Below are 27,777 nucleotides of genomic sequence, written 5' to 3'. Positions count from 1 at the left end.
ACAATGACGTCCCGCTTTTATTTTGAAGGACTGGAACCGGAAGTGCCATTGTTGTTAGTAAAGCCGAGGCTATCGGAGCTAACAGGAGCTAACAGCGCACAGAGGCTAACTGTGTCGTCATGACAGAGTGAACAGATGGCTGCTGACGTCACTGTGAGCGTGAGTTATGGCATTTGTTTACGTTCAGTCCAATGTTTGATGTTTCCGCGACGTCATTAATATCACCGCGCGAGCTTGGCGCCACGAACCTGAAGACATGAAACAACCACTGCGCATGCTCAGTAGCACTGGCTGCCGCTGCTGCCGTTAGCTCAATGCTCAAGCTAAGCTAACCGTAACAACCATAGAAAGGACCTGTCTGTCTGCTAGAGTGACCTGTCTGTCTGTTAGAGTGACCTGTCTGTCTGTTAGAGTGACCTGTCTGTCTGTTAGAGTGACCTGTCTGTCTGTTAGAGTGACCTGTCTGTCTGTTAGAGTGACCTGTCTGTCTGTTAGAGTGACCTGTCTGTCTGTTAGAGTGACCTGTCTGTCTGTTAGAGTGACCTGTCTGTCTGTTAGAGTGACCTGTCTGTCTGTTAGAGTGACCTGTCTGTCTGTTAGAGTGACCTGTCTGTCTGCTAGAGTGACCTGTCTGTCTGCTAGAGTGACCTGTCTGTCTGTCCTTTAGAGTGACCTGTCTATCTGTTACTGACCTGTCTGTCTGTTAGAGTGACCGGTCTGTGTGTTACTGACCTGTCTGTCTGCTAGAGTGACCTGTCTGTCTGCTAGAGTGACCTGTCTGTCTGTTAGAGTGACCTGTCTGTCTGTTAGAGTGACCTGTCTGTCTGCTAGAGTGACCTGTCTGTCTGTTAGAGTGACCTGTCTGTCTGCTAGAATAACCTGTCTGTCTGCTAGAGTGACCTGTCTGTCTGTTAGAGTGACCTGTCTGTCTGTTAGAGTGACCTGTCTGTCTGCTAGAGTGACCTGTCTGTCTGTTAGAGTGACCTGTCTGTCTGTTAGAGTGACCTGTCTGTCTGCTAGAGTGACCTGTCTGTCTGTTAGAGTGACCTGTCTGTCTGTTAGAGTGACCTGTCTGTCTGCTAGAGTGACCTGTCTGTCTGTTAGAGTGACCTGTCTGTCTGTTAGAGTGACCTGTCTGTCTGCTAGAGTGACCTGTCTGTCTGTTAGAGTGACCTGTCTGTCTGTTAGAGTGACCTGTCTGTCTGCTAGAGTGACCTGTCTGTCTGTTAGAGTGACCTGTCTGTCTGTTAGAGTGACCTGTCTGTCTGCTAGAGTGACCTGTCTGTCTGCTAGAGTGACCTGTCTGTCTGTTAGAGTGACCTGTCTGTCTGTTAGAGTGACCTGTCTGTCTGCTAGAGTGACCTGTCTGTCTGCTAGAGTGACCTGTCTGTCTGTTGACCTGTCTGTCTGTTAGAGTGACCTGTCTGTCTGCTAGAGTGACCTGTCTGTCTGCTAGAGTGACCTGTCTGTCTGTTAGAGTGACCTGTCTGTCTGTTAGAGTGACCTGTCTGTCTGTTAGAGTGACCTGTCTGTCTGCTAGAGTGACCTGTCTGTCTGTTAGAGTGACCTGTCTGTCTGCTAGAGTGACCTGTCTGTCTGTTAGAGTGACCTGTCTGTCTGCTAGAATAACCTGTCTGTCTGTTAGAGTGACCTGTCTGTCTGCTAGAGTGACCTGTCTGTCTGCTAGAGTGACCTGTCTGTCTGTTAGAATAACCTGTCTGTCTGTTAGAGTGACCTGTCTGTCTGTTAGAGTAACCTGTCTGTCTGTTAGAGTGACCTGTCTGTCTGTTAGAGTGACCTGTCTGTGTGTTACTGACCTGTCTGTCTGTTAGAGTGACCTGTCTATCTGTTACTGACCTGTCTGTCTGTTAGAGTGACCTGTCTATGTGTTACTGACCTGTCTGTCTGTTAGAGTGACCTGTCTGTCTGTTAGAGTGACCTGTCTGTCTGCTAGAGTGACCTGTCTGTCTGTTAGAGTGACCTGTCTGTCTGTTAGAATAACCTGTCTGTCTGTTAGAGTGACCTGTCTGTCTGTTAGAGTAACCTGTCTGTCTGTTAGAGTGACCTGTCTGTCTGTTAGAGTGACCTGTCTGTGTGTTACTGACCTGTCTGTCTGTTAGAGTGACCTGTCTATCTGTTACTGACCTGTCTGTCTGCTAGAGTGACCTGTCTGTCTGTTACTGACCTGTCTATCTGTTATAGTGACCTGTCTGTCTGTTACTGACCTGTCTATCTGTTATAGCGACCTGTCTGTCTGCTAGAGTGACCTGTCTGTCTGTTAGAGTGACCTGTCTGTCTGTTAGAGTGACCTGTCTGTCTGATAGAGTGACCTGTCTGTCTGTTACTGACCTGTCTGTCTGTTAGAGTGACCTGTCTGTCTGTTAGAGTGACCTGTCTGTCTGTTACTGACCTGTCTGTCTGTTACTGACCTGTCTGTCTGTGTCAGAGCGTGGAGCGGCGGCGTCCAGCTGAAGAAGATGTCTGTCCTCTGCAGTCTAAATGTTTGAGGACGCACAGAGAGACCTTCGGACTGGACAGGAAGTCACAGACAGCGTCCACACCTGTCACAGGAAGTTCCCCTGAGGACAGACGGGAAGAGGAAGAGTCAGGTGACGCATAAATAAGGCTACGTTCAGACAGGGACAGGGAAACCGGCAACCGGTGGTGGTGGTGGTGGTGGGAGCTGAGGTGTGCTGCTGTGGGCGTGTCTGTACCTGCTGACTGTAACCTGTGAAACAATCAGGAAGTAACTTTTTATTTCTCTGATTAATGAATCCAGCTGTTTGAAGACGCTCTGTTGTTAGTCTATGTCTCTCTTTCTCTGTCTGTCTGTCTCTCTGTCTCTGTCTGTCTGTCTCTCTGTCCCTCTCTCTCTCTGTCTGTCTGTCTCTCTGTCTCTCTCTCTGTCTGTCTGTCTCTCTCTTCCTCTCTCTCTCTCTGTCTGTCTGTCTCTCTGTTTCTCTGTCTCTCTGTCTGTTTCTCTGTCTCTCTCTCTGTCTGTTTCTCTGTCTCTCTCTGTCTCCCTCTCTGTCTCTGTCTCTCTTGAAAAACACCGCCGGCATCGCCGGTTTGCCTGTCCCTGTCTGAGTACCCACTAAAGTGTGGTTGGACTAACCTGTTGGTGGAGCCACGTGTTTCATACCTGAAGTGTCTGTTTCCGGCTCAGGTGGTGGCATTATGAAGGTGGTTACCATGGAGACCAGCGAGTCCAGTGACGATGAACTGGGACGACTGGACATCGACCTGGACAGGAAGTCCAAACAGCACAACCTGACGTCACGCAACGTGCGCACCATCCTGCACGTGAGCGTTGCATGAACACACAGACACACACACACACACATGCAGAGAACATGTTACATGTTAGATCACTGTATGCATGCAAAGAACATGTTAGATCACTGTGCACATGCAGAGAACATGTTACATGTTAGATCACTGTGCACATGCAGAGAACATGTTAGATCACTGTACACATGCAGAGAACATGTTAGATCACTGTACACATGCAGAGAACATGTTACATGTTAGATGACTGTACACATGCAGAGAACATGTTACGTGTTAGATCACTGTACACGTGCAGAGAATATGTTACATGTTAGATCACTGTACGCATGCAGAGAACATGTTAGATCACTGTACACATGCAGAGAACATGTTAGATCACTGTACACATGCAGAGAACATGTTACATGTTAGGTTCATCTGTCTACATGCTGTCTAACGTGCTTCTGTGTCCCGTGTCAGGAGGTGATTACCCATGAGCACGTGGTGGCCATGATGAAAGCTGCCATCAGAGACACTCAGGACCTTCCCATGTTTGTGAGTGTCACTGTTTGTTTGTCAGGGTGCTGCCTGCCGCATGTTCGCTCACTGTAAAGTCTCTGCTGCACTAAATGGAACAGAGCCTTCACTAGTGTCATTGGAGTGAGCTGACTCAAAATACTTCAGCTGTTGTGTTGTTTATCTATAATGTGATTATCCTCCGCGGCGGCTCTGGGTCGGCATGGAAAGACTCGGGGGCGAAGGTGGCTCACGGTTCCGTCCGCGAGCTTTACAGCGCCCGCCCATCCACCCCGCTTCGGGACAGTCAATTTACGTATGATCCGATTAGTCGACTAATCGAAAAAATAATCAGTGATTAGTCGACTATCAAAATAATCGTTTGTGGCAGCCCTAGTGTAAAGCACGTCGCCACTGGACTCTAGAGCAGTGGAGACGCGTTCTCTGGAATGACAAATCGCGCTTCTCCATCTGGCAATCTGATGGATAAGTCTTGGTTTGGCGGTTGCCAGGAGAACGGTACCTGTCTGACTGCATTGTGCCAACTGTAAAGTTAGGTGGAGGGGGGATTATGGTCTGGGGTTGTTCAGGAGCATACCGAGAGATTCTGGACAATTCCATGCTCCCAACTTTGTGGAAACAGTTTGGAGATAGCCCCTTTCCCTTCCAACATGACTGTGCACCAGTGCACAAAGCAATGTCTATACAGACATGGATGAGAGTTTGGTGTGGATGAACTTGACTGGCCTGCACAGAGTCCTGACCTCAACCTAATAGAACCTTTGAGATGAATTAGAGCGCAGACTGAGAGCCAGGCCGTCTCGTCCAACATCAGTGTGTGACCTCACAAATGCGCTTCTGGAAAAATGGTCAAAAACTCACATAAACACACTCCTAAACTTTGTGGACAGCCTTCCCGGAAGAGTTGAAGCTGTTACAGCTGGAGGACTGACGTCATATTAAACCCTTTGGATTAAGAATGGGATGTCACTTAAGTTCATATGCGAGTCAAGGCAGGTGAGCGAATACTTTTGGCAATATAGTGTCGGCCTGCCTGACTATCAGTAGCCCTGTCTGTGGTTAATTTTCCTGTCGGTCAGCCTGTCTGTCAGCCTGTCTGTCTGTAGTTGATTCTCCTGTCTGTTGTCCGGCAGGAACCAAAGATGACTCGGTCCAGACTGAAACAGGCTGTCCAGCAAGGACAGGTGAAGTAAACGTCCACAATCCTCTCTGATATTTCACCTGGAGATTTAAAAAGACTATAATCTGGGTGTCTGTCTGTCTCTCTCTCTCTTTGGTAACAGCCACTGAGTCTGGTAGCAGTGAACACAGCCACAGTCAAGGTAAACTATCTCATTCAGTCTGCAGGAAGATTCTGTCTGTCTGTGCCTGTCTGTCTGGTTGTTTGTCTGTCTGACTGTCTGTCTCTGTGCAGCCCCCTCAGTTTGTTGACATTGATCTTGAGGAGGATGAAGACTCATCAGATGAAGAGTACTGTCCTAATGAGGATGAGGAGGAGGAAGACACAGCTGAAGAGGTCAGTAATAACCTTTGACTTCACATCAGTGAGACAGTCATGAGATCTATTACAGTCCATGAAAACAAACTGAAGATCTGCTATGTTCAGCAGGTCTACACTTTATAATGTTATTTAGACACTCACCACCCCTCGATGGTTTGATCCTCGTCTCCTCCAGTCTGCATGTCGAAGTGTCCTTGGGAAAGATACTGAACCCCAAACTGCTCCTGAAGGCTGAACCGTCAGTGTGTGAATGTGTATGAATGAGATATGTAAAAGAGCTTTGAGTGGTCAGAAGACGAGAAAGGAGAAATATGAGTACAGTCCATTTACCATACCGTTATTTACCATCACCGTTATTGTCCACGTGGAGTTTCCTCAGGTTTTTTTTAAGGGGTCGCTGTATGTTTTTGTTTTTGAGCGTGAAGATGTGTGTCTATGTGTGTGTGCAGACTTTCCTCAGTGATGCTGACAGCTTGGCTTCACCTCCCAGAATGCATCAGGGCTCTCAACCTAAACTTTTGGCTGATGAACCCTTACAGGTACCCTAACCCTGACCACTTACACCTGTACCAAACTCTGAGTCTATATGTATATCCTGGCCTCTGATATCTTACTTATTTTTTAGAGATCTGCAGGACACCTGGGGGAACAGGTGATGTCCTCCCCCTGCGCTCCTCAACACCTTCTCACTGCTCCTGAGTCTTCATTCCTTGAGAGACTGAACGCTGTTGAAGAGGAGTTGGACTGCAGCCCAACCTACACCTATAACCAGGTAACCCCCCAGCCCCACCTACACCTATAACCACATAACCCCCCAGCCCCACCTACATCTATAACCAGGTAACCCCCCAGCCCCACCTACACCTATAACCAGGTAACCCTCCAGCCCCACCTACACCTATAACCAGGTAACCCTCCAGCCCCACCTACACCTATAACCAGGTAACGCCCCCAGCCCCAACTATACATACTTGATTGACTACCCATCCCGCTCGTCTGTTTTTCTCAGTCTCTGGACAGAAAGCCTAATGATGGTGATGATGATGGCGGCGGTGATGATGAAGGCTGTTTGGCGTACCGCACACGCTCCAAACTTCGTCTGGTAAATGTTCCTCTGGGTCAGCTGGAAGCGGAGCTTCTGCCCCCTGACATTACAGCTGACATGTACGAGCAGAGCGCTGCCAGGCGAGAGGAGGACCGTCATTGGACAAAGTGGCTGCAGGGTCTCATGGCCCCCGACAATGAAGGTCAGAGGTCAGGCTGAAAAAAAGTTTGTCTGCTCTGATCGAGGACGGTCTGACCTGACCTGTCATCACATCTGTCATGTACCTTATCAGCAGCCCACTGATAAGGTACATAACTCAGCAGCCCCCACTCAATACTTTAAACAGTTTATAAATCCTGCAATGTAAATTCTGCAGAGTGTCTGAGCAGGTAGCACATCTGATTCAGATCTACTGTAACTGCAAAGGTCAGGTTAAACTGTCAGCTGGAGCACTGATCAGCAGGTCTACAACAGTTTCTGATGTTTGACCTCAAAGTTCCTGATTTCAGCTCGAACAACAGGAAATGTGGTGTTTGTTGTTTACACGCCTTGCAGCTATCTAAACCTGTTTGTTTCTCAGAGGAAGCTGATGATGACGACGATCCAGAGTACAACTTTCTGGATGACCTAGATGAACCAGACCTGGAGGACTACAGGACGGACCGGGCCGTCCAGATTACCAGTACGTGTTGTGGACTGGGTACTGTTCAAGGCCTGGAGTTTTTCCAGGTCCTCTTTCTTGTCCTCACCTCAGTGTTAATGTGTCTTTTTTTCTTTTTTTAGAGAAGGAAGTAAACGAGCTGCTGGATGAACTCTTTGATACAGTGAGTTTGTCTTCATCATGGACATTTAGATACTTGTTTCACAGGTTCTGTTCTAGCTGTGGGTAAGTATGTTCGTATTTTTGTATAAGCAGCACGTGGCATCGTGTGCTGGATTTAAATAGTATACTACATGCTCATCTGTCAGCACTTAGAAACTCAGGACCTTTGCCGCCATTCAGTTTTTGTTGAGTCAGGACTTTGTGATGAGGACTATATTAAACAGCAGAAGCTATGTTTGTAACATGTATTAATAGGACATGAATGTGTTCAGAGAGAGAGAGGGGAAGAGATCAGTGCATAATGGGAAGTGCAGTCCTATAGCAGCATAACTAAAAGTTGACCTGAACCAGCGCTAACTATAAGCTCTGTCAAAAGGGAAAGTCTTAAAGGTGTTGACCGTCTCTGCCTCCAGAACCCAGAATGGTAGTTTGTTCCACAGAGGAGGAGCCTGATAGCTGAAAGCTCTGGCTCCCAGTCTACTTTTGGAAATGATAGGAACCACAAACCTGCAGAGCCTTTTTCAGCACTGATTAAAACTTGTCTAAATAATATTTTTTCACGTTTGCTCTCGAACACAGAAACCATCACTTTAAAATCTTCAGTAAAGTCACTTTTCACCTGATGGGTCCAAACTTGTTTTTTTAGTTCAAGCGCTGTTTGGTCAACAAGGCTGTTCATATGGCAGTGACATCTGTTTTCTCTACAGCTCCAGGAGGAGGACCAGGAGGAGGAGCTGGACCAGGAGCAGGACGAGGAAGTCCCATCCCAGACTGGACCCAAGTTCAATGTCCCCCAGGCTTTACGGTAACCCCATGCAATGTGTGTCTACTGTGTCCTGATGTAGGTTGGGAGTCAAGAGAGTGTCCAGAAATCTGATTAAACACACACACACAAATGTACCGAAATGAACTCAGGAAAATCAGACAGACTTTTGAATTGTGGTTCAAACTATGGCCACTAATGAAACTTGCCTAGACAAAAATGATGGTACCCTGAACTTTTGTAGGGAATCACTGCAATAAAGCAATTTCTGTAACTCTCAATGAGACTTCTGCACCTGTCAACATGTATTTTGGACCTTAGACTTCTGAGTATTAAGTGCAAGTGCAGTGTGGGGCATGTCCAGTGTAGTCCATGTCCAGTGTGGTCCATGTCCAGTGTGGTCCATGTTCAGTATGGTCCATGTTCAGTGTGGTCCATGTTCAGTATGGTCCATGTCCAGTGTGGTGCACACTGTGATACCAAACAGCACAGTGACTACTGTTCATCCTTTTAAATAGGCAGACTGACTGGAGACGCCTGTGATGCTAATTCCAGGACACACGTTAGTGTACCATGTCAAATCATTTTCAGTCTTTTATAGGGGCACCATTATTTTTGTCTAGGCCAGTTTCATTAGTTTCAGTCAGTTTCAAGTTATTTAATTGACCTTTGTGGGTTTCTTTCTTTAATAGAATCTGCGGTTGAACATAAATGCATGAATATATGAACACTCCGGTCCTCCTGTTGGGACAGTGCAGCAGAGAAGTGCTGTGACTGTTTGGGTTGGGAGGAAAACAAATGTCCTCTGCTGCTGCTTCTTCACACAGAACACATGAAGAAGAATCCAGCTTAGGGGAGACATCCTGTGTCTTCTTCATTTTAGGCTCCACCTGATGCACTAAAGAAATGTCCTAACAAAAATGTCTCATTTCAGTAACCTCTTTAGAAATGTCCAGTTTTTAAAAAGCTAATTTTTGTTTGTTTTTGTCTCTTTTTACTGTCTGTAGTTTTGAGGCACCATTAGCCAGCATGTTGACAGAGCGGCGGCAAACAGTCAGAAAACAGTATGAAGCTCTGCAACAGAGAAGAGCCCTGCAGGACACGACCAATCAGCAGCGAGACAACATAAACCTGAAGGATACTCCCAGCCCACAACACAACACGACCTCTCCTGTCTTAGTGTTGCCGAGCCGGGTCTGCCCCGCCCTCCATCTGAACTACAGTCAGAAATTGCAGCTACAGCAGCAGATACAGCAGGTATGTAAGACGTCACATCATCATGTTGTTACTACTCCATCACTCTTTGTGACATCAGCTTCACATCAGCTGGTTTATGTTCCAGGATGTGTTGCAGGTGTATGTGTAGGTAAGGCCTAAGGCTGCATCTATCGAATATTTTGGTACTCGAGTATTCTGTCGAAGATTCTATCAATTAATCGAGTAATTGTATTAAATTATTATTCTCATTAGTATTACTTTCGCTTTGCTCATTTTCAAGGTGCTCAAGGAATTGTTGCAGCCCTAGTCAGGTCAATCCAATATTTGTATGTTCCTGAAGTATCTCATGTGTCTTCTGTTGTTCACATTTTGTGGTCCATATGGGAGCACACCTTGCAAGGCTGGACATACTTTAATGTCCTGACTCTGGCACTGTGTCTGTACGAAACTCCTGGGCTGGACCTTTTTCTTTTGTCGCCTGGGTTGAAAGGTATCAGGTGTGTCTGTGTTTCTTGTGTTCTCAGCTAAGTGCTGATGTGTTGATGAGCCTCTATGACACTGAGACACGTGGATACAATCACTTTACCTCAATATTGCACTAGAAATCCCAACAAGCCACCAAAACCTTGCACCTGGATGACCCCCCATATCTGTCACGACCCTGGCATATGCAACATAATGCACCATTTTAGGGGTCAGGGGTCAGGGGTCATTGACAGGATGAGTCAGGTGATTACAAACAGATGATGAACAACTTGAGATGTCTGAAAAGAAACAGCTGCAATTTCAACAGCATATCTGTTTTTCCACATTTAGTTACTCGACATGAAACACACAGCAAACGTGCCAACTTCACAACACAAAGTTCAATAATACATAATAATAATAACTTTATTTATATATCACCTTTAGCACAGTTTGAACAGATCTGTAAAACAGTTTACAGACAGGCACAAACAGCAGTTATCACAGTCTCTCTGCTTGATGTCCACGTTTCTTCAATCAGGCGTTGATTCTCTTTTTATTGTTGATTGTATTTTGGATGCTTTTATTCTTGATGTCTTTGCTTTGAACTATTTCCTGTCCAAGAACTTCAGACGAAAATTATCCAGTACAAGAAACTGCAGAATTTTCAGGAGTAGTTCACCTGTGACTGAAATGTTTGTTTCTCCCAGCATGTGCAGCTGCTGACTCAGGTTCACCTGTTGCTTCGCCGTGTGGATACCTTGAACCATGAAGCCTCCATCACTAAACACTACCTGGTTAGTCAGTAAACAATAACAAGAACACTACCTGGTCAGTCAGTAAACAACAACAAGAACACATCTGTTCAGTCAGTAAACAACAACAAGAACACATCTGTTCTCGCTTTAGGAGGAGCTGCAGCAGTTCGCCAGGCGCCAGGAGGAGGTTTTTCTGCCCAGCAGTTTCAGAGTGTGTAACCTGCAGGGGGCACTGGATCTCCTGCAGGAGGTGGAGCAGAGAGCAGACATTCCTTCTGCTGCTCCTGCTCCTCCCGCTGCCTCCAAACGCTGGCTCCCCAGGATGACTCCTGCTACTAACAGTGAGGAGGGCAAACAGGCTTTTGCTCTGTCGAATCAGACTTTAGTATCTCTTATTATGTTTGGTCAGACAAGCAAATGTTCTGGTTCTGACTCTAGTTCTGGTTCTTTTTAGGCCACGCCTTCCCTCTGCTGCCCGCTGACACTGCCTGGCTGTTTGCCACCCGACCCGTCTTCCTTTACCCAGAACTACTTCCTATCTGCAGCCTGGACCACAGAAGACATCACCGGAGTGTTTACACCGCAGGAGAGGACACGTAAATATACACACTGCTTGATTAACACATACAGGGCTGTCAGAGTACAGACTGACAGTGATCATGTCCCATGATGCCTCTGTGCAGATTGATCATTCTGGGTCTGAAGCACTTTGAGGGGACGGTCCAGTCGGATCAGCTGATCAGCTCCTACCTGCTCTGTAAGACTCGGTGGAATCTCAGGAAACACATCAGAGAGATGAGCGGGCCGAGAGCGCCACGCGGCAATGTCATCAAGGTGACATGTGATTACACGTCTGACATCAGAACCATCTCTGTGGTTGGAGGGGTGAACTTGAATTCTGTCTTGTCGTCTTTTCAGATGTTTCTGACACAACGAGTCGTCCCGCCACTGCTGCTCGCCTGTAGCAGAGTTCAGTCTGGAGACCAGCGCCCCCCAGTGGACAGAAACACCTCCAACATGCCAAACTGGCTCAAGGTCTGCCAGACGAGATCTAGATCAGTATGAAGCCTGAAGTCACTCTGAACTTTTAGTTTTATTTCAAATGAAAGGATAAGCATCAACTAAATATGGTTCTCTGATGGTTCTCTGATGGTTCTGGTCTCACCTGCAGAACAGTCAGCCGCTCATCCAGAAGACCCGACTGAACTCCACCTGTTACCCCCCCTACCTCCCCTCAGGATGCAACCTTAAGCTCCACCCCCACTGGATCAAGTCCCGCTCCCGCCCGCCCTCCCACAAACGCATCTTCACTTTGGCCCACAATGCATCTCTTCTGCCACTTGCCAAAGCCCCAACAGAGAGACAGGTGGATCGACAGGTGGACTTAATGGTAGACAGGCAGACAGCGAGACGAGCACACAGACAGGCAGAGAGACAGGTAGACATGCAGCCAATCAGCTACATGCACCTTCCGCCTGCTGTTTCAGGAACCCTGACTCTGCCTCCCACCTGTCAGGCCATCCCATTGGCTGCTCTTCATACAGTCCCCACTCACCCTGTGTGCGCTGACGGTGGCCCCGCCCCCATCCTCCTTCCCCTCACTGCACCGCCAAACTCTGACACTACAAATCCCATAATGCCTTGCTCAGCTGCCACTGTGAAGCCAGGGTATTTCCTCCTCCAGATGATGTGGACGCCACCGGCTCCATGCACGGCTCCGCCCACTGTCACTTCTCAACATGCTGCAGGGCAACAGATCCACAGACCAATCGGAGAAGAGCAGGAAGAGATGGATCAGATGTCCACAAGGCCACACCCTCCACTGGAGGAGGAGGACAGACAGGGGGACAGACAGGAGGACAGACAGGAGGAGGAGGGTTCAGCTTCACTATCAACACTGAGTCCTCTGTCCTGTCCAGGAGAGAAGGAGAAGAACTGGACTCTTGTGGGAGTGGTCAGTTTGAATGGAGGAGAAAAAACTGATGGAGAGGAGGAGGGCAGAGAGGAAGGAGGTGCAGAAGAAGGTGGAGGGGAGGAGGAGGGAGGCAGTGGAGAGGAGGAGCAGGGCAGGGAGGGACATGGTGGAGAGGAGGAAACAGGTGGGGGTGCAGAGGGTGAACAGGAAGGAGAGGGGGAGGAGGAGGAACAGAGGGAGGATGGGGGAGGAGAGAGGGAGGAGGATGGAGAGAAGGATAAGGATGAAGATCAAGACCGACAGGGGGAGGAGGAGGAGGAGGAGGATTTTGATGACCTCACACAGGATGAAGACGAGGAGGAAGTGATGTCATCAGCATCAGAGGAGTCGGTGCTGTCTGTTCCAGAGCTACAGGTGAGTTATCATGTGATCGTCAAATTCAGTTTGGAACATGAAGCAGCTTGATTCGAGAGTGACAGGAATGTGGAGAGAGAGGGAGACGGGGATTAACATGCGGGAAAGGGCCAAAGGTCGGATTCGAACCCTGAGCCTTCATACACGGGACGCTGCTCTGAGCTGAACAATGTCCTACGTTTTTGAACTTTGACCTTTTCAGGAAACCATGAAGCAGCTGACATGGCTGGCGGCAGAACGGCGGCTCTGTGCGGATGGAGACTCGGAGGAGGAACACTCACCGACCTCTCAGGAAGAGGAGGAGGAGGAAGAGGAGGGGCCTAAAGGGGAGGAATCCGGAGAGGGGAGGAGCAGTAAGGAAGGGAGAGACGAGGAGATGCCTTTAGGAGAGGGGACGCCCAGAGGAGGAGGGAGGTGTCCTGGACGAGGACGAGGTCAGTGCTAAACTGGTGGTCTAAACTAGACTGGCGCGGTCTAAACTGGTCTGACGTGGTCTAAACTGGACTGACGTGGTCTAAACTGGACTGACGTGGTCTAAACTGATCTGAAGTGTTCTAAACTGGTCTGACGTGGTCTAAACTAGACTGACGCGGTCTAAACTGGTCTGACGTGGTCTAAACTGGACTGACGTGGTCTAAACTAGACTGACGCGGTCTAAACTAGACTGACGTGGTCTAAACTGGTCTGACGTGGTCTAAACTGGTCTGACGTGGTCGAAACTGGTCTGACATGGTCTAAACTGGACTGACGCAGTCTAAACTGGTCTGTCATGGTCTAAACTGGACTGACGTGGTCTAAACTGGTCTTACGTGGTCTAAACTGGACTGACGTGGTCTAAACTGGACTGACGTGGTCTAAACTGATCTGATGTGTTCTAAACTGGTCTGACGTGGTCTAAACTAGACTGACGCGGTCTGACGTGGTCTAAACTGGACTGACGTGGTCTAAACTGGTCTGACGTGGTCTAAACTACTTCCTGACTGTGTCCTCTCTGTGTCTGCAGGTCGAAGCCGACCTCTTCGCGGTCTGAGGAGGAGTCGTCAGGAGCGTCACAGTAAAGACTCCTCTAAGCTGCTCCTGTTGTACGATGAGAACATTCTGGACAACGACCCGCACAGAGAGAGCAAAGACGTGGCGTTTGCCCAGAGTTACCTGAACAGGGTGAGACAATCCAGAATCAGATCTGCCCCTCCTCCGATGACCGGACCAGGTAAGGTCATGTTGATGCAGGTATCTGGAGGTGACTTTTAATGTTTGTCTGTAGGTTCGTGAAGCACTGCAGGACTTACCTGGACAGGTGGAGGAGTTTGTGTCTCTGCTGAATGAGTTTGAGCAGGTGGGAGACGGACAGGAAGTGATGCTGTTGTTCAGGAAGTTGCGTGGCATCCTTGGAGACCGGACAGACCTGCTTCGAGACTTTGCCGCATTCCTGCACCCTGAGCAGGCTCTGCAGTGTGGACTGGTGAGAACAGGTCTATCCGTGCATGTACGCGGGTGTATCCGTGCAGGGTCCAACAGCGGAAACTTGTCTGAGTGGTTCTAATGAAGCTCACGGGTCAGTTTACAGTCCAGGTGTTTCACTAGTGGTTCACCTGCTTCACCTGTAAACTTCTTCTCCACAGTTCGAGGAGCAACAGGCGTTTGAACGCAGCCGGCGCTTCCTGCGACAGTTGGAGATCAGCTTTGGAGATAATCCATCACATTATCAGAAGATCATCAAGGCTCTGCAGACCGGTCCGGACCTGAGTCCAACCAGCATCCACGAGGTACACCACCTGTACACCACCTGTACACCACCTGTACACCACCTGTACACAACCCAGATCAACCAGGAGCAGTGACACCTTCATCATAAAGTCATTGACAATAAAGGCATTCTATTCTATTGATCAAATGTTTAATCATCAGTTATTGATCTCTAATAATCTGAATATTAAATCAGCTGTTGATTGTGTTTCAGCTCAAAGCTCAGATGGCGTCGCTGCTAAAAGGACACACACATCTACAAGCTGAATTCTGGGTGTTTTTTGAAGAGCTCCGCCCACCCCCAGCACGCCCAGGACAGTTTGAAGAAGCTCATTGGCCGGAGGATGGAGGGGGCGGATCAGACGGTGGAGAGGGTGTCGGCCAGCTGTGCGGAGGTGGAGCCACCAGTGGCTTCGAGGAAGTGACACTGCCAGAGCTGGAGGAGGAAGAGGAGGGGCACAAAATCCAACCAATCACCAGTCGGCGTCAGAGGAGGAAGATGGACGCTCACAGAACCTACAAGGTCTGAAAACAGGAAGTGAAGTTAGCTTTCAGTCATGGGCTGAGTCCGAAATCACTCCCTAACCACTCTATGGTGACCACGCCATTTTGTAGTGTTGTCCGAATGTTTAGTGTCCACTCTATGGTGCACTGCATGTATCCCACAATTCACCGCGAGATGCAGTGAACATCCGATGGTCACTAACCGAAGCAAGATATCCCATCATCATCCAGAAGTTCTCTGGGCGCGGAAAGGAAAGGAAAATAAATATGGCAGCTGGAGCCAGCAGGGGGCGTAGTTTGACCAAGGACAGTTTATTGAATTAATTAAAGAAAATGATTTCTACTCTAATTAAAAAGGCGCTAGAAAGCAGGCTATCACTCACAATTTGACAACGTCTTGCTAGTCTTAGAAGAGCAGCGCATCTTCTCCTCTCTATTCTAGTTTCCTCCTGATCATCAATAATTGAATTATTGATAAAACACAAACAGACTGACAGTAGACGGCATTTCTTTAGTGCTACAGGAGTTTTCTAGAATGACGGTGTGTGAGGAGCAGTACAACAGTCACGAGGCCAGTTTATTCTATTGTTTATTTTATTACACATTTCAAAACAAGGCAATTTAAATTTCTACATTCATTAAAAAAAAGTGTGAAACGAACAGCATATAATTAAACATTCCAGTAGATTACACTGTAACTTTCTGTTACTAGAGCCAAGAGAATAAAATATGAAAATCTGCTTAAATAGAAGACAAAATACAAAAATAAGACTGTAATTTAATAAAAATGCAGTAGTAAATGGACAAGTATTATGTGAGACGACATTAATGTGGTACGTTTTAACTGTGCGACAGCAATGACGTAATTACCGGCGCCAAGAGAAGTGTCCGAAAGTGTCAGAACATTTTTCTGTTAAGCTCACTATATAGTCCACTACATTTATTTCCCTATGTAGGGAGTAGGGAATGAGTGAGTGATTTCGGGCACAGCCATGGACTTCATCTCATATTCTGAGCTCTGTGATTGGTCCATTTGTGTTCCAGGTCTGTGATTGGTCAGATAAGGACTGGTCCTGTCTCTGTCATGACGCAAAGATCCGCAGACACCGGAGGAAAGGATGCTCTCGCTGCCATGGCAACAAGGTCTGTCCTCCATGTTCCTTCAGGTGTTGATGATAACAGATTTACACACCTGACTCACCTGTTCACTTCTCACCTGTCCAGACCTCAGGGGGCGTGTCCCGAGCCATGAAAAGTCTGGACCCTCTCTACTCTCAGATAAGCTCCACCCACGATGAATCAGGTGATAAAGACCTGGACCTGAAGGGGGACGACGACAGTCCACAACCAGGTGTGAACAGGAACACCTGTCCTGGCTCCTGATGTACTGACAGGTGTGACTGACTGTATTGTCTCGTTACAGATCAAAGCAGTGCGTCATGGGAAGGCTCGTTCCCTCTGACTAATGACAAAGAGGAGGAGGAGGAGCTGGAGGAGGACGAGGAAGAGGACGACGATGAAGAGGAGAAAAAGAACAGAGAGAAGGAGCAGAGCCTGGAGCTAAAGAGGAGCAGAAGAGAGGAGGCTCAGAGACCCTCTACCACCTCCTCCATGACTTTCTCTACCACCTCCTCAAACCCCATCACCTCCTCCATGGTCTTCTCTGTCACGTCCTCCATTTCTCCTGTCACTGACTCCATTTTCACTTCTACATCCGTTACCTCCTCTGTCTCCTCTATCTCTTTATCTGTCTGCACTTCCACGTCCCCCACCTCCTCTGCTCCTCCTCGGCCCAGTCCTCCCCCTGACCTCCCAGTCTGTGCTAAGAACATTTCTCTGACAGCGAGCGGAGAGAAAGTCATCCTGTGGACCAGGTAAACCTCTTCTGACCTCCTCTCTGCTCCTCTGAGGTCCTCTCTGCTCCTCTCACCTCCTCTGACCTCCTCTCTGCTCCTCTGACGTCCTCTCTGCTCCTCTGATGTCCTCTCTGCTACTCTCACCTCCTCTGACCTCCTCTCTGCTCCTCTCACCTCCTCTGACCTCCTCTCTGCTCCTCTGACGTCCTCTCTGCTCCTCTGATGTCCTCTCTGCTCCTCTGAGGTCCTCTCTGCTCCTCTGATGTCCTCTCTGCTACTCTCACCTCCTTTCTGCTCCTCTCACCTCCTCTGACCTCCTCTCTGCTCCTCTGACCTCCTCTCACTTCCTCTCTGCTCCTCTCTGCTCCTCTCACCTCCTCTCTGCTCCTCTCACCTCCTCTCTGCTCCTCTCACCTCCTTTCCCTTCCTCTCTGCTCCTCTTACCTACTCTGCTCCTCCTACCTCCTCTCACCTCCTCTTTGCTCCTCTCACCTCCTCTCTGCTCTTCTCTGCTCCTTTCACCTCCTGTCTGCTCCTCTCTGCTCTATTCACCTCCTCTCACCTCCTTTCTGCTCCTCTCTGCTCCTCTCACCTCCTCTCTGCTTCTCTCATCTCCTCTCTGCTCCTATCTGCTCCTCTCACCTCCTCTGACCTCCTCTCACCTCCTCTCTGCTCCTATCTGCTCCTCTCACCTCCTCTTTGCTCCTCTCACCTCTTCTCTTCTCCTCTCTGCTCTTCTCACCCCCTCTCTGCTCTTCTCTGCTCCTTTCACCTCCTGTCTGCTCCTCTCTGCTCTATTCACCTCCTCTCACCTCCTTTCTGCTCCTCTCTGCTCCTCTCACCTCCTCTCTGCTTCTCTCACCTCCTCTCTGCTCCTATCTGCTCCTCTCACCTCCTCTCACCTCCTCTCACCTCCTCTCTGCTCCTATCTGCTCCTCTCACCTCCTCTTTGCTCCTCTCACCTCTTCTCTGCTCCTCTCTGCTCTTCTCACCTCCTCTCTGCTCCTCTCACCTCCTCTCACCTCCTCTCTGCTCCTGCTCCTCTCACCTCCTCTCACCTTCTGTCTGCTCCTCTCACCTCCTCTCACCTCCTCTCTGCTCCTGCTCCTCTCACCTCCTCTCACCCCCCCTCACCTCCTCTCTGTTCCTGCTCCTCTCACCTCCTCTCACCTCCTCTCACCTTCTGTCTGCTCCTCTCTGCTCCTCTCACCTCCTCTTTGCTCCTCTCACCTCCTCTGGCCTCCTCTCTACTCCTCTGACGTCCTCTCTGCTCCTCTCCTCTCAACCTCTTCTCTGCTCCTCTCACCTCCACTCACCTCCTCTCTCCTCCTCTGACGTCCTCTCTGCTCCTCTCACCTCCTCTCACCTCCTCTCTGCTCCTTTGACCTCCTCTCACCTCCTCTCTGCTCCTATCTGCTCCTCTCTGCTCCTGCTCCTCTCACCTCCTCTCTGCTCCTCTCTGCTCTTCTCACCTCCTCTCACCTCCTCTTTGCTCCTCTCACCTCCTGTCTGCTCCTCTCTGCTCCTCTCACCTCCTCTCTGCTCCTCTTTGCTCCTCTCACCTCCTCTTTGCTCCTCTCACCTCCTCTCTGCTCCTCTCTGCTCCTCTCACCTCCTCTCTGTTCCTGCTGCTCTCACCTCCTCTCACCTCCTCTCTGCTCCTATCTGCTCCTCTCACCTCCTCTCACCTCCTCTCTGCTCCTGCTCCTCTCACCTCCTCTCTGTCTCTTGTTGTTTTTCAGAGAAGCTGATCGAGTCATTTTGACGACGTGTCAGCAGGAGGGAGCCAATCAGAACACATTCCAAGCTATCTCTACTCTGCTTGGCAACAAGACTCCCAGTGAGGTGATTGGTTGTTCTGACTCTGACTGTGATTGGTCAGTTTTTCTCTCTCTTAAAGGACCGGAAGTTTGTGATTGGCTGACAGTAAGTCTCCCTCGTGTCTCCAGGTGTCTCACCGGTTTAGAGATTTGATGCGTTTGTTCCGGACGGCGGCTCGTCAGACCAGCTCTGAGGACGAGGCTCTGCCCATTGAGGCGACAGCAGCCAATCAGGTAGAAGACTGATATTAATCAATCAGATGCTGCAGATTGACGCTCACCAGAGTAAAAGTTTACCAGGACTTTTATTGTGAAAGGGTTCATTTAATGACACAGATGTGTTTACTGTACATACAAAATCTGTAAATATGAAAATGTCTAGATTATTTAATGTTTTTTATTTACAATAAAACACATTTTTCATCAAAGTCTGTCTGCAAACTTTATGTTTGTTTATGTTTGTTTCTTCAGAATGAAAAATGACTTAGATATTACAGATTTATTTCTGGAGGTAAAACTCAGGTCTTTGTTTGGCGTTGATCAGATTAAATGTAAAACATCCCAGCAGCCTTCAAACACATGAAGAGGCGCCAAACAACTTTAACCTTCATTTTATTGTCCCTGAGAACAAAAGCAGAGCACACAGATGTAAACACACGTAAAACACAGGTCACGACATCAGCTCATAAAAAACAAAGTACACCTTCAGCCTGATCATCAGTAGTTCAAACATCATGAATAATCAAAACTATTATGACAACTGATCAGCTGACTGAGTTAATCTCACTTTGACAGAAAAATTACTTTCTATGGATGAAAAACATAAAAATGTTTATCAGTTTATATAAAACTTGTTCAAAGTTTATGACTCAAGCTTTTCAGATAGCTGCTGTGGTCATCCCTGTGCTCGCTCTCCAGTTTCTGGGTCAACATCATTGTCCAGATCTGAAACAGGAAGAGGAAAGAAGAAATCAGCAGGATGTTTAAATGGTATACGAGGAAACGAGACCAGAAAGAACTGCACATGTAAAACCTTTAACAATATCACGTATGTAACAGAAGGAGGCGAACAAACTTTAGCTATCAAAACACAACATATCTCCACCTTTACATGTCACATTCACATTTACAAAAGGGCTGTGTACACAGATTTTCAAAATAAGAGTGGATCAACGTGCCTTTAAATGCATCAATAACAGGTTTTTGTTCAGTCAGCATCTTAAAAACATTCTTCTGTTCCTCAGCAAAAATGACCTGATTAAATAAGTAGAACAGAAAGAATAGAAACTATAAAAGATAAGAAGAAGAAAAGATTCACATGAAGAATAAACTGAAACGACAGGGAGGACACCTGTTCCTGAAAAACAAGAAATCTATCTCTCACCCATACAGTCTTCAGCCCTATTCTGCTGGTTCTGTTGGTTCTGCTGGCTGTCTGGTTCTTCTTCCATGTGAACATCTGCATATCAGACAATAATGAATGAGTGAAAACAGACTTTGGTTCAAACTGTAAACTCTTCATGCGCATCACTGAGCCAATGCTCACCTGCGACCAACTCTGACTGGTTAGGTGAACAGACACTCTGACACCTGGCTAGAGACGGGAGGGGCTCTGAGTAGACTGTGCGGATTGGCTGCTCGATGGTGGGTGGGCCTGTGGTGTTCCAGTATGATCCAATGGGAGAAGAGGTTGCTGCTGACACATCTGAGGAAACAGGAAGTGATGAAAGGTCAGAGGTCTCTTCTTTCTTTCAGTCAGCTCCATGAGGTTGTAATGGAAAACCACTGATTTTATTCTCATTTTGTTTGACTGTGCTGTTACATATGTAAAAGGTCCGACAGTTGTCTGACACCCGTCTGAATTTGGTGGGCTACCGTAATGCCTTGAATGCCCTTGAGCAGGGATTCAAAGAGGCTTTTCCCCATGTGGCAGACATGGACAAAATCACATCATGCCAACAAGAGACACCAGATAAGTATCTCCACCCTTTGAGGTTTTTGATGTCATACATAGACTGACAAATCCTGGAGATACAGATACAGGCAATGTACCAGGGGTCTGGAAACCCATCTGTGCAGCACATTTATAAACGGGCTGAAAACTGGAACCACAAGTGCAATGAAATTTTCCTGTATGTGTTAGCACAAGGCTTGCTTTGAGGAACTGATCAGACATGCTATGCACGCCTGTCATTAACAACAGACCTGCACATGGCTCACCATATAAAAAATATTATCCACAATGGAAGCTATAGATGGCATAACACTAGTATTTCAATCGCTGTTAAAAGCTGGTGTGATATTTCCTTGTGATGATTCACTGTGTGCACTCCCATTTCCCTATCATAATAATTAGGGGCCAAGACTGTTGTTCAATCTTGTGTTCCTAACATTCTGCATCCTTATACTATTCTCTAGTGTGTGACAATTTGATATGCCCGAAGTTAAAGTAAAACGTACTGTTCTTAATTCATCCACACCAGATGAAGGTGAAGAACACAATTGTGCTGTGCTGCTGAAACAGACATGTTTCCCTAGACCTGACCTGCATGAAATACCACTAACTAATCCTGATCTCATTCTTTTTGTAAATGTTTCCAGTGATGCAAACACTGGTATTGTTAAAGTTGGTTATGCTGTGGTTTCTCATCATGAGGTTTTGAAGTCAGCACCGCTACTATCCGAAGAAAGAATGCAAAGAACTGGTTCACAAAAGGATTTTCTGTCTATGCTCAAAGATTTTGCCGAGGCTGCGTAACATGTGCCATACGCAATGTGGGTAGACCAGTGCAGGTACAACAAACTGCACACCCTAAACCTGATAGCCCTATTGAACATGTGATGATGGCCCTCATTGAGTTGACTCCAAGTGAAGGAAACAAATATTGTCTTGTGATGGTTAATATGTTTTCAAATTGAGTTGAAGCTTTCCTCCTAACCTCAAAGCAGGACATTGCAGCTGTAGCAAAAGCACCGATGACTGAGGTGGTATATATATATATATATATATATATATGTGTGTGTGTGTACATATTATATATCGCTGTTATGCACATACACACACCTTGCACATATGACACAATTCTATGTGTGTATTATTATTATTATATATACTGTTTCTGCCATTATTACAATATACTGTTATTATTATTATATAATGTTATATACTGGTATTATAGTGTTCAATAAATTCAAATACCTGACTGCTATGACGACCTAATTTCCCTTCGGGGATGAATAAAGTTGTCTGTCTGTCTGTCTGTCTGTCGGTCTGTCTGTCTGTCATATGGATGTGATGGGTGTCTCTAAAGGTATTTCTGACAAGCACAAAGATAGAAATCAGATAGCTGCAGGATTTGGATTGACACTGCTGGTGGTGTATAAACAAGAATGTTGATTGGATTAATTACATCTACTATAACCAACAGTGTTTCATTAACTATACATATGATGCTGTTGATGGATTAGCTGGGCAGTTAGCAGCTGTTCATGACCTGGCAAAACAGAATGGCTCTTGACCTGCTTTTAGATGAAAAGAGTGATTTTTGTGTTTGCTGCACCTTCATCTCTAACAACACAGCCCCGGATGGCTCTGTCACTTGTGCCCTATATGAACTGAGATCCCTCTATCCAAAAATTCTGGAGTTGACACAAGTAAGTTTGGGTAAAGAGAAGTCAGTCCATTGATGCTTTAAGACATGAAGGTCCAAAACATTTCAACAACTGAATGTGTCTTCGAGGTCAGTCTGTGTGGCATGAGGATGCCCCAGTAAAGAAGACCCAGAGTTAGCTCTGCTGCAGAAGAGAAGTTCATTATATTTAGCAGCCTCACAAATCAACAATGAACAGCAGCTCAGATTAGAGCCACAGAAATGTCAACATCAGGTGTTCAGAGGAGACTGTGTGACCTCATGAACCTCATGAACCTGACTGAGAGAACCAAGAGTGTTCAAAGCTTCATCAGAAAAAAGTATAAAATATAAAAACAGGATTTGCAGATACTGAGGGATCACTATGCTGGCAAGGGGAAGCCCTGTGTGATAAACCTGTATGCAGAACTTACATCCCTGCAATAGGCTGTTAATGATAGTGTTACAGATTATATCATCCGGGCAGAGACTGCAATAACTGCATTGAGGAATGCAGGAGAGACTTTAAGTGATGGTTTACTGATTGCAATGATATTAAAGGGCTTGCCAGATGTGTTTAAGCCATTTTCCATTCATGTGGCCCAGAATGATGAGAAACTGACCTTCGCTGAGTTCAAGACAAAGCTGCGGAGCTATTAGAGCACCGAAAAGTTCAGGAGTGTGTCCACAGATGAAGACAGCATCATGAGAGTGAGAGGAAGATCTGGCAGGGACGTGAGACTGACCTGCTACGGCTGTGGCCAGAAAGGCCATAAAGTAATAGAATGTCCTGCTGCAGGCCAGAGCAGAGGACAGAGACAATGGTGCAGCTTTTGCAAGAGCTCCACACACAAAGATGTGAACTGCAGGCGGAGGAGGAGAGATAAAGCCAAGCAGGCGGTGGATGAGGAGGATCACATGTTTGCATTCAAGATGGGCCAGGTGAATGGAGACCCTGTCAGCAGACCACAGAAGAGAGGGTTTATGGTCGACACAGGGGCCACATCCCATATCGTGACTGACATCGCAAAATTCAAGGACTTTGATGAGAACTTCAAGCCGCAAAAGCACATCCTGTAGTTGGCTGATGGGGAGAGGACCAGTGGCGTCGCACTAAAGAGGGGTGCAGCCAAGGTTCGTCTGATTGACAGCAGAGGATGTGCAGTGGACATGATGTTGATGGGGGCATTGTGTGTCCCAACATATCCCCAGGACATTTTTTCTGTCAAGGCAGCCACCGCCCGAGGCGCGACTGTCATCTTCAAGGAGGGACAGAACAAGCTCATTCACAAAGACGGTATGACATTTGGGATTGAAGTGTACAATAGGCTGTATTATTTAAACACTGCTGAGCCTATAGATGAAAGTAAGGATGAAGATGGATGTCATGGGTGTTATGATTTGCAAACATGGCACGAAATTTTGGGACACTGTAATTATGATGATGTGTTGAGGTTGGAAAGTGTCGCAGAGGGGATGAAAATTAAAGGTAAAACTGATAAGTCGAACCTGAAATGTGAAATCTGTATGCAAGGGAAATTTGCTGAGAGCAGGAACAGAGAACCAGATGAGAGAGCAACTGTAGCACTTGCACTTGTACATACAGCTTTGGCTGGCCCAATAGAACCAGCAGCAAAAGATGGGTTCAGGTACTCAGTGGCATTCACTGATGACTATTCAGGTGCAATTTTTGTGTATTTTTTGAAAGCCAAGAGTGACACAGTCAGAGCTACAGAAAGTTTATTGCTGATGTTGCACCTTATGGGAAAATCAAATGTATTAGATCTGATAATGGCACAGAGTTTACATCAAAGGAGTTTCAGTCACTAATCAGTAAAAATGCCATTAGACATGAGACCTCAGCCCCTTATTCTACCCATCAAAATGGGATGGCTGAGAGAAATTGGAGAACACTGTTGATTGAAAGTAACCTTCCAAAAGAACAACACTGGGTAACAGCGAAACGTATTGAGATATTTGAAGGGAACTGTAAATCAGGAATTGTGTTACAAAAGATGTGATGTAAATCTCAAACTTGTGGCATATAGTGATGCAGACTGGGCAGAAGACCAGAGCGACAGGAGAAGTACAGCTGGGTACTGTTTTAGTTTGTCTGAGACAGGGCCTGTTATTTCCTGGAAGTCAAAGAAACAGCCCACAGTTGCTTTATCCACATGTGAGGCAGAGTACATGGCCCTGGCAGCGACAACTCAGGAAAGCATGTATCTAGTGCAGTTGTTAAGGGATGGACAGTGATTGTGAATATGCACCAGTGACGATTTTTAAGGAAAGTCAGGGGGCTATCGCCTTGTCGAAAAACCCTGTATCGCATCAAAGATGTAAACATGTGGACATCAAATACCATTTTGTTCGATCTGCTCTCAGTGGTGGGAAAATCTGCATTGAATATTGCCCAACCGCTGACATGGTGGCGGATGTGTTGACTAAGCCTGTAACAAGAGTCAGGATGGATAAGTTTGTGTGTTTTATGTCTGGGGTGAAGTGAAATGTATGTCATGTTAGATCTTGCTGTCAGTATTAGAACAAGTGGGGGTGTTAAACTGTTGCAAAATGTATTGCTCTTGAATGTGCACTCCTACTGACACTAGCACACCAGGTGAAGCAAATCTTTAAATAAATGAACTCTGGACATATGCAGTTCAGACTGCTGCAGCTGTCCGCAACAGGTGCTACAACAAGCGGACAGGACAGACTCCATATTACAAGCTGACAGGGAGAGTGCCTGATCTGTCAAGGATTAAATGTTTTGGGTCAGTATGTTATGCATACAAATACAACAAAAAGAAGCTTGACTCAATCTGAAAGGGGATCTTTGTTGGTTACGACAAGAATAGTCCTGCATATCTAATCTTCTACCCAGAAACAGGGAGAGTACCTAAAAACAGGTTGGTAAAGTTTGTCAGCAAATGTCTGAATGAGTGTCAGACTCAGATAGACCAGGATACGAGTGAAGATCCTGTCCTCCCTATATAGGGAGAGGGGTGTAACCACTTTTCCAAAAATTGATGTAGTGAAACCAATCACACAGGAACTTAAAGCTGAGATCTGTGACAAAGACATCACTACAGGTGAAGGTCAGAGTGTTAAAAATGCCCGATATCCAAAGAGGGAGAGGAGACCATCTAAGTACTATAATGATTATGAGTGCAAGATACAATGTGATGATGATGATGATGATGATGATGATGATAATGGTCAAGAGTTAACTAATATTGACTACTGTTATCGGGTTATTTCAGATGCACTCGAACTCTGCCATGAGCTCATCAAAATCAGATTTGTGGGTTAATGCTATGAAAGAGGAAATGGATTCTCTGAAAGAAAACGATACATTTACCCTAACCACCTTGCCAGAAGGTAAACATGCAGTGGGGGGAAGATGGGTTTATACAGTAAAAGAAAATCCGGATGAGACAAAAACATACAAAGCCAGGTATGTGGCAAAGGGTTCTAGTCAAGTTGCAGGGGTTGATTATAACGAAACTTTTTCTCCCACTGCTAGTATGACATCTGTGCACAGTCTGATGCAGCTTGCAGTGCAGCATGGCTTAGAACTGCACCAGATGGATGTTAAAATTGCATACCTGCATGCTCCTATTGATTGTGAAGTGTACATAGAGCAGCCTGAGGGTTTTGAAGTTAAGGCAAAGACGGGTGAGAAACTAGTCTGTAAACTTAATAGATCATTATATGGTCTGAAACAGTCGGGGCGAAATTGGAACAGAATGCTTCACGGACAAACGGACTACAAATGAGAGGGTAATATCGATAATCTGGGTTGATGACCTTAAACTGTAAAAAATGTAAAAGAGATGTTGGGAGCTAAATTTAAAATGAAAGACCTTGGTGAACTCAAACATTTACTGGGTATTGACTTTGTGCAAAAAGGAAGTGAAATAAAAATGAGTCAAAAAAGGTAAATTACAAAGATTTTGGAGAGATTTGAAATGATCAACTGTAAACCCAGATTTACTCCATGTGAAAACAAACTGAAGTTTGATAATGAGGGTCAACCTGTTGATCAAAAGAGGTATCGTGAAGTTGTTGGCAGCTTGCTTTATGTCATGATATGTACAAGACCAGATCTAAGTTGGATTGTCAGCAAACTGTCACAATACCTGTTTGAACCCGGTATTCCAGCTCTTATGATGGCTGGAGAAAAGAATCAAACTTTTCACCTTTCCATCTTTTATCATACTGTACATACACTTTATTATAACTTTACTTTCTTCAGTGTAAAAATGTTATCTACAAACAAACCTGAATTCCTTTTAAAATCATAAATATCAGCAGACTCTGGTCCAGTTTGTTCAGTTTATCATCACATTCACCTGTGTTATGTTAAATTAAACTTTAATTAACTATGAATCAAACTTGAAACTGGAAGTCAAACCGTTTGTTTTGAATGATGAACAGACCTGTTAATAAAGTTAGATTAAACTTTATTTAATCATGAATGGACTAACCGTATGTTTTTCTGCGGAGCTTCCTGAATGGACAGTTTTCTCTGATGCGCAGCAGACAGGACTTCCTCCTCACAGGCAGTGACTCCATCAACAAAACAGTCGATTAAAACTCGATTTAAACATTCAGTTCGAATCCTTCAAACACATCAGACAACACAAACACAGAGTGTCTGTCGGCAGAGTCTACCTGCAGATACCTCACCTGAGCCTTCAAAATAAAAGCCTGTCACACTGACTGATTATTTATTATCTTCCTAGTTTTTATTTTATTAGTATTATTCAGGTTTGATTTTTAATTGATCTTTTTAAAAATTTGATCCTTCATTGAGAGTCCGGACGAACCCATGGTGGTTTGATTAGAATCAGCTGATCTGGGTTCAGGTGTTGATAGTCTGAGATCACTGCTGATCTCCAACATGCTATCACGTTTGTTCCTTTTCACACTAAGAGCATATTTTGGCCATTTCAAGTCAGAGGTTCCCAAACATTTTCTGTCTTCTGAAAATAAATGATGAAAATTAAAGAAATAAATTATTAAGATTTTAAAGATCAGAAACCTCACATTCAAACTCATGCATCTTTATTTTATTATGAAGTTAGACTGTGAGCACTTCCTGTGTGCAGGTGTCAGGTTGGTGTTTGGTGTCGAATGTCGTTGGACCAGTTCACCTGGAAAAACAGTGACAGCTTCATGTGACTACAGCACAGCGTGATAATCAATAGAGAAGATCAGATCACGGGCCACCATGTAAACATGTTTAGTCACTTGTAAGATCATTAATCAATAATCAGGATCTTTAATAATGAATCTATTCTAACTTATTATAATGAGTGAAAATGTAAATTATAATATATATTTTAACAGGGAGTATTTAACGATCATAAAACTGATTTTACAAAATAGAATGATGAAGAATGGACTAACAGGTCAACAGGAAGTCAACAAAATATTTCAACAAACTTTTTCAAAAGACAAAAGAATAAATGAAATGACATCATCACATGGATGGGGGGGGGGGGGGGGGG

At 46.1% G+C, this 27,777-nt stretch overlaps 1 protein-coding gene across 1 annotated transcript; it reads left to right on the top strand.

The window, feature by feature from the left end:
* The first annotated feature begins 28 nt into the window (after positions 1 to 28).
* Positions 29 to 19,076, top strand: gon4lb (gon-4 like b). The gene is made up of 31 exons (XM_027275298.1): positions 29 to 159; positions 2,447 to 2,609; positions 3,167 to 3,303; positions 3,751 to 3,825; positions 4,941 to 4,991; positions 5,091 to 5,129; positions 5,222 to 5,323; positions 5,758 to 5,847; positions 5,934 to 6,080; positions 6,318 to 6,555; positions 6,934 to 7,035; positions 7,137 to 7,177; positions 7,884 to 7,981; positions 8,947 to 9,196; positions 10,333 to 10,419; positions 10,532 to 10,721; positions 10,835 to 10,976; positions 11,064 to 11,214; positions 11,299 to 11,415; positions 11,552 to 12,479; positions 12,549 to 12,709; positions 12,912 to 13,143; positions 13,713 to 13,870; positions 13,974 to 14,171; positions 14,332 to 14,475; positions 14,670 to 14,978; positions 16,004 to 16,102; positions 16,184 to 16,310; positions 16,383 to 16,833; positions 18,558 to 18,660; positions 18,765 to 19,076. Exons 1-31 carry the CDS (start codon positions 136 to 138, stop codon positions 18,879 to 18,881), a joined length of 5,271 nt encoding a protein of 1,756 aa, XP_027131099.1. The 5' UTR covers positions 29 to 135; the 3' UTR covers positions 18,882 to 19,076.
* Positions 19,077 to 27,777: the final 8,701 nt, after the last annotated feature.

The sequence above is a fragment of the Larimichthys crocea genome, unplaced genomic scaffold (genome assembly GCF_000972845.2).
Source record: "Larimichthys crocea isolate SSNF unplaced genomic scaffold, L_crocea_2.0 scaffold100, whole genome shotgun sequence".
NCBI lineage: Eukaryota > Metazoa > Chordata > Actinopteri > Sciaenidae > Larimichthys > Larimichthys crocea.
The sequence above is the reverse complement of the archived record's forward strand: the minus strand, read 5'-3'. Positions and strand labels throughout refer to the sequence as shown.

Excerpts from the sequence above, each read along its gene's own strand:
- gon4lb (XM_027275298.1), top strand. The coding sequence starts at position 136 with ATGGCTGCTGACGTCACTGTGAGC. Across the intron at positions 6,556-6,933 it reads CATGGCCCCCGACAATGAAG|AGGAAGCTGATGATGACGAC; the intron begins GTCAGAGGTCAG and ends TTTGTTTCTCAG. Across the intron at positions 7,036-7,136 it reads CCGGGCCGTCCAGATTACCA|AGAAGGAAGTAAACGAGCTG; the intron begins GTACGTGTTGTG and ends TTCTTTTTTTAG.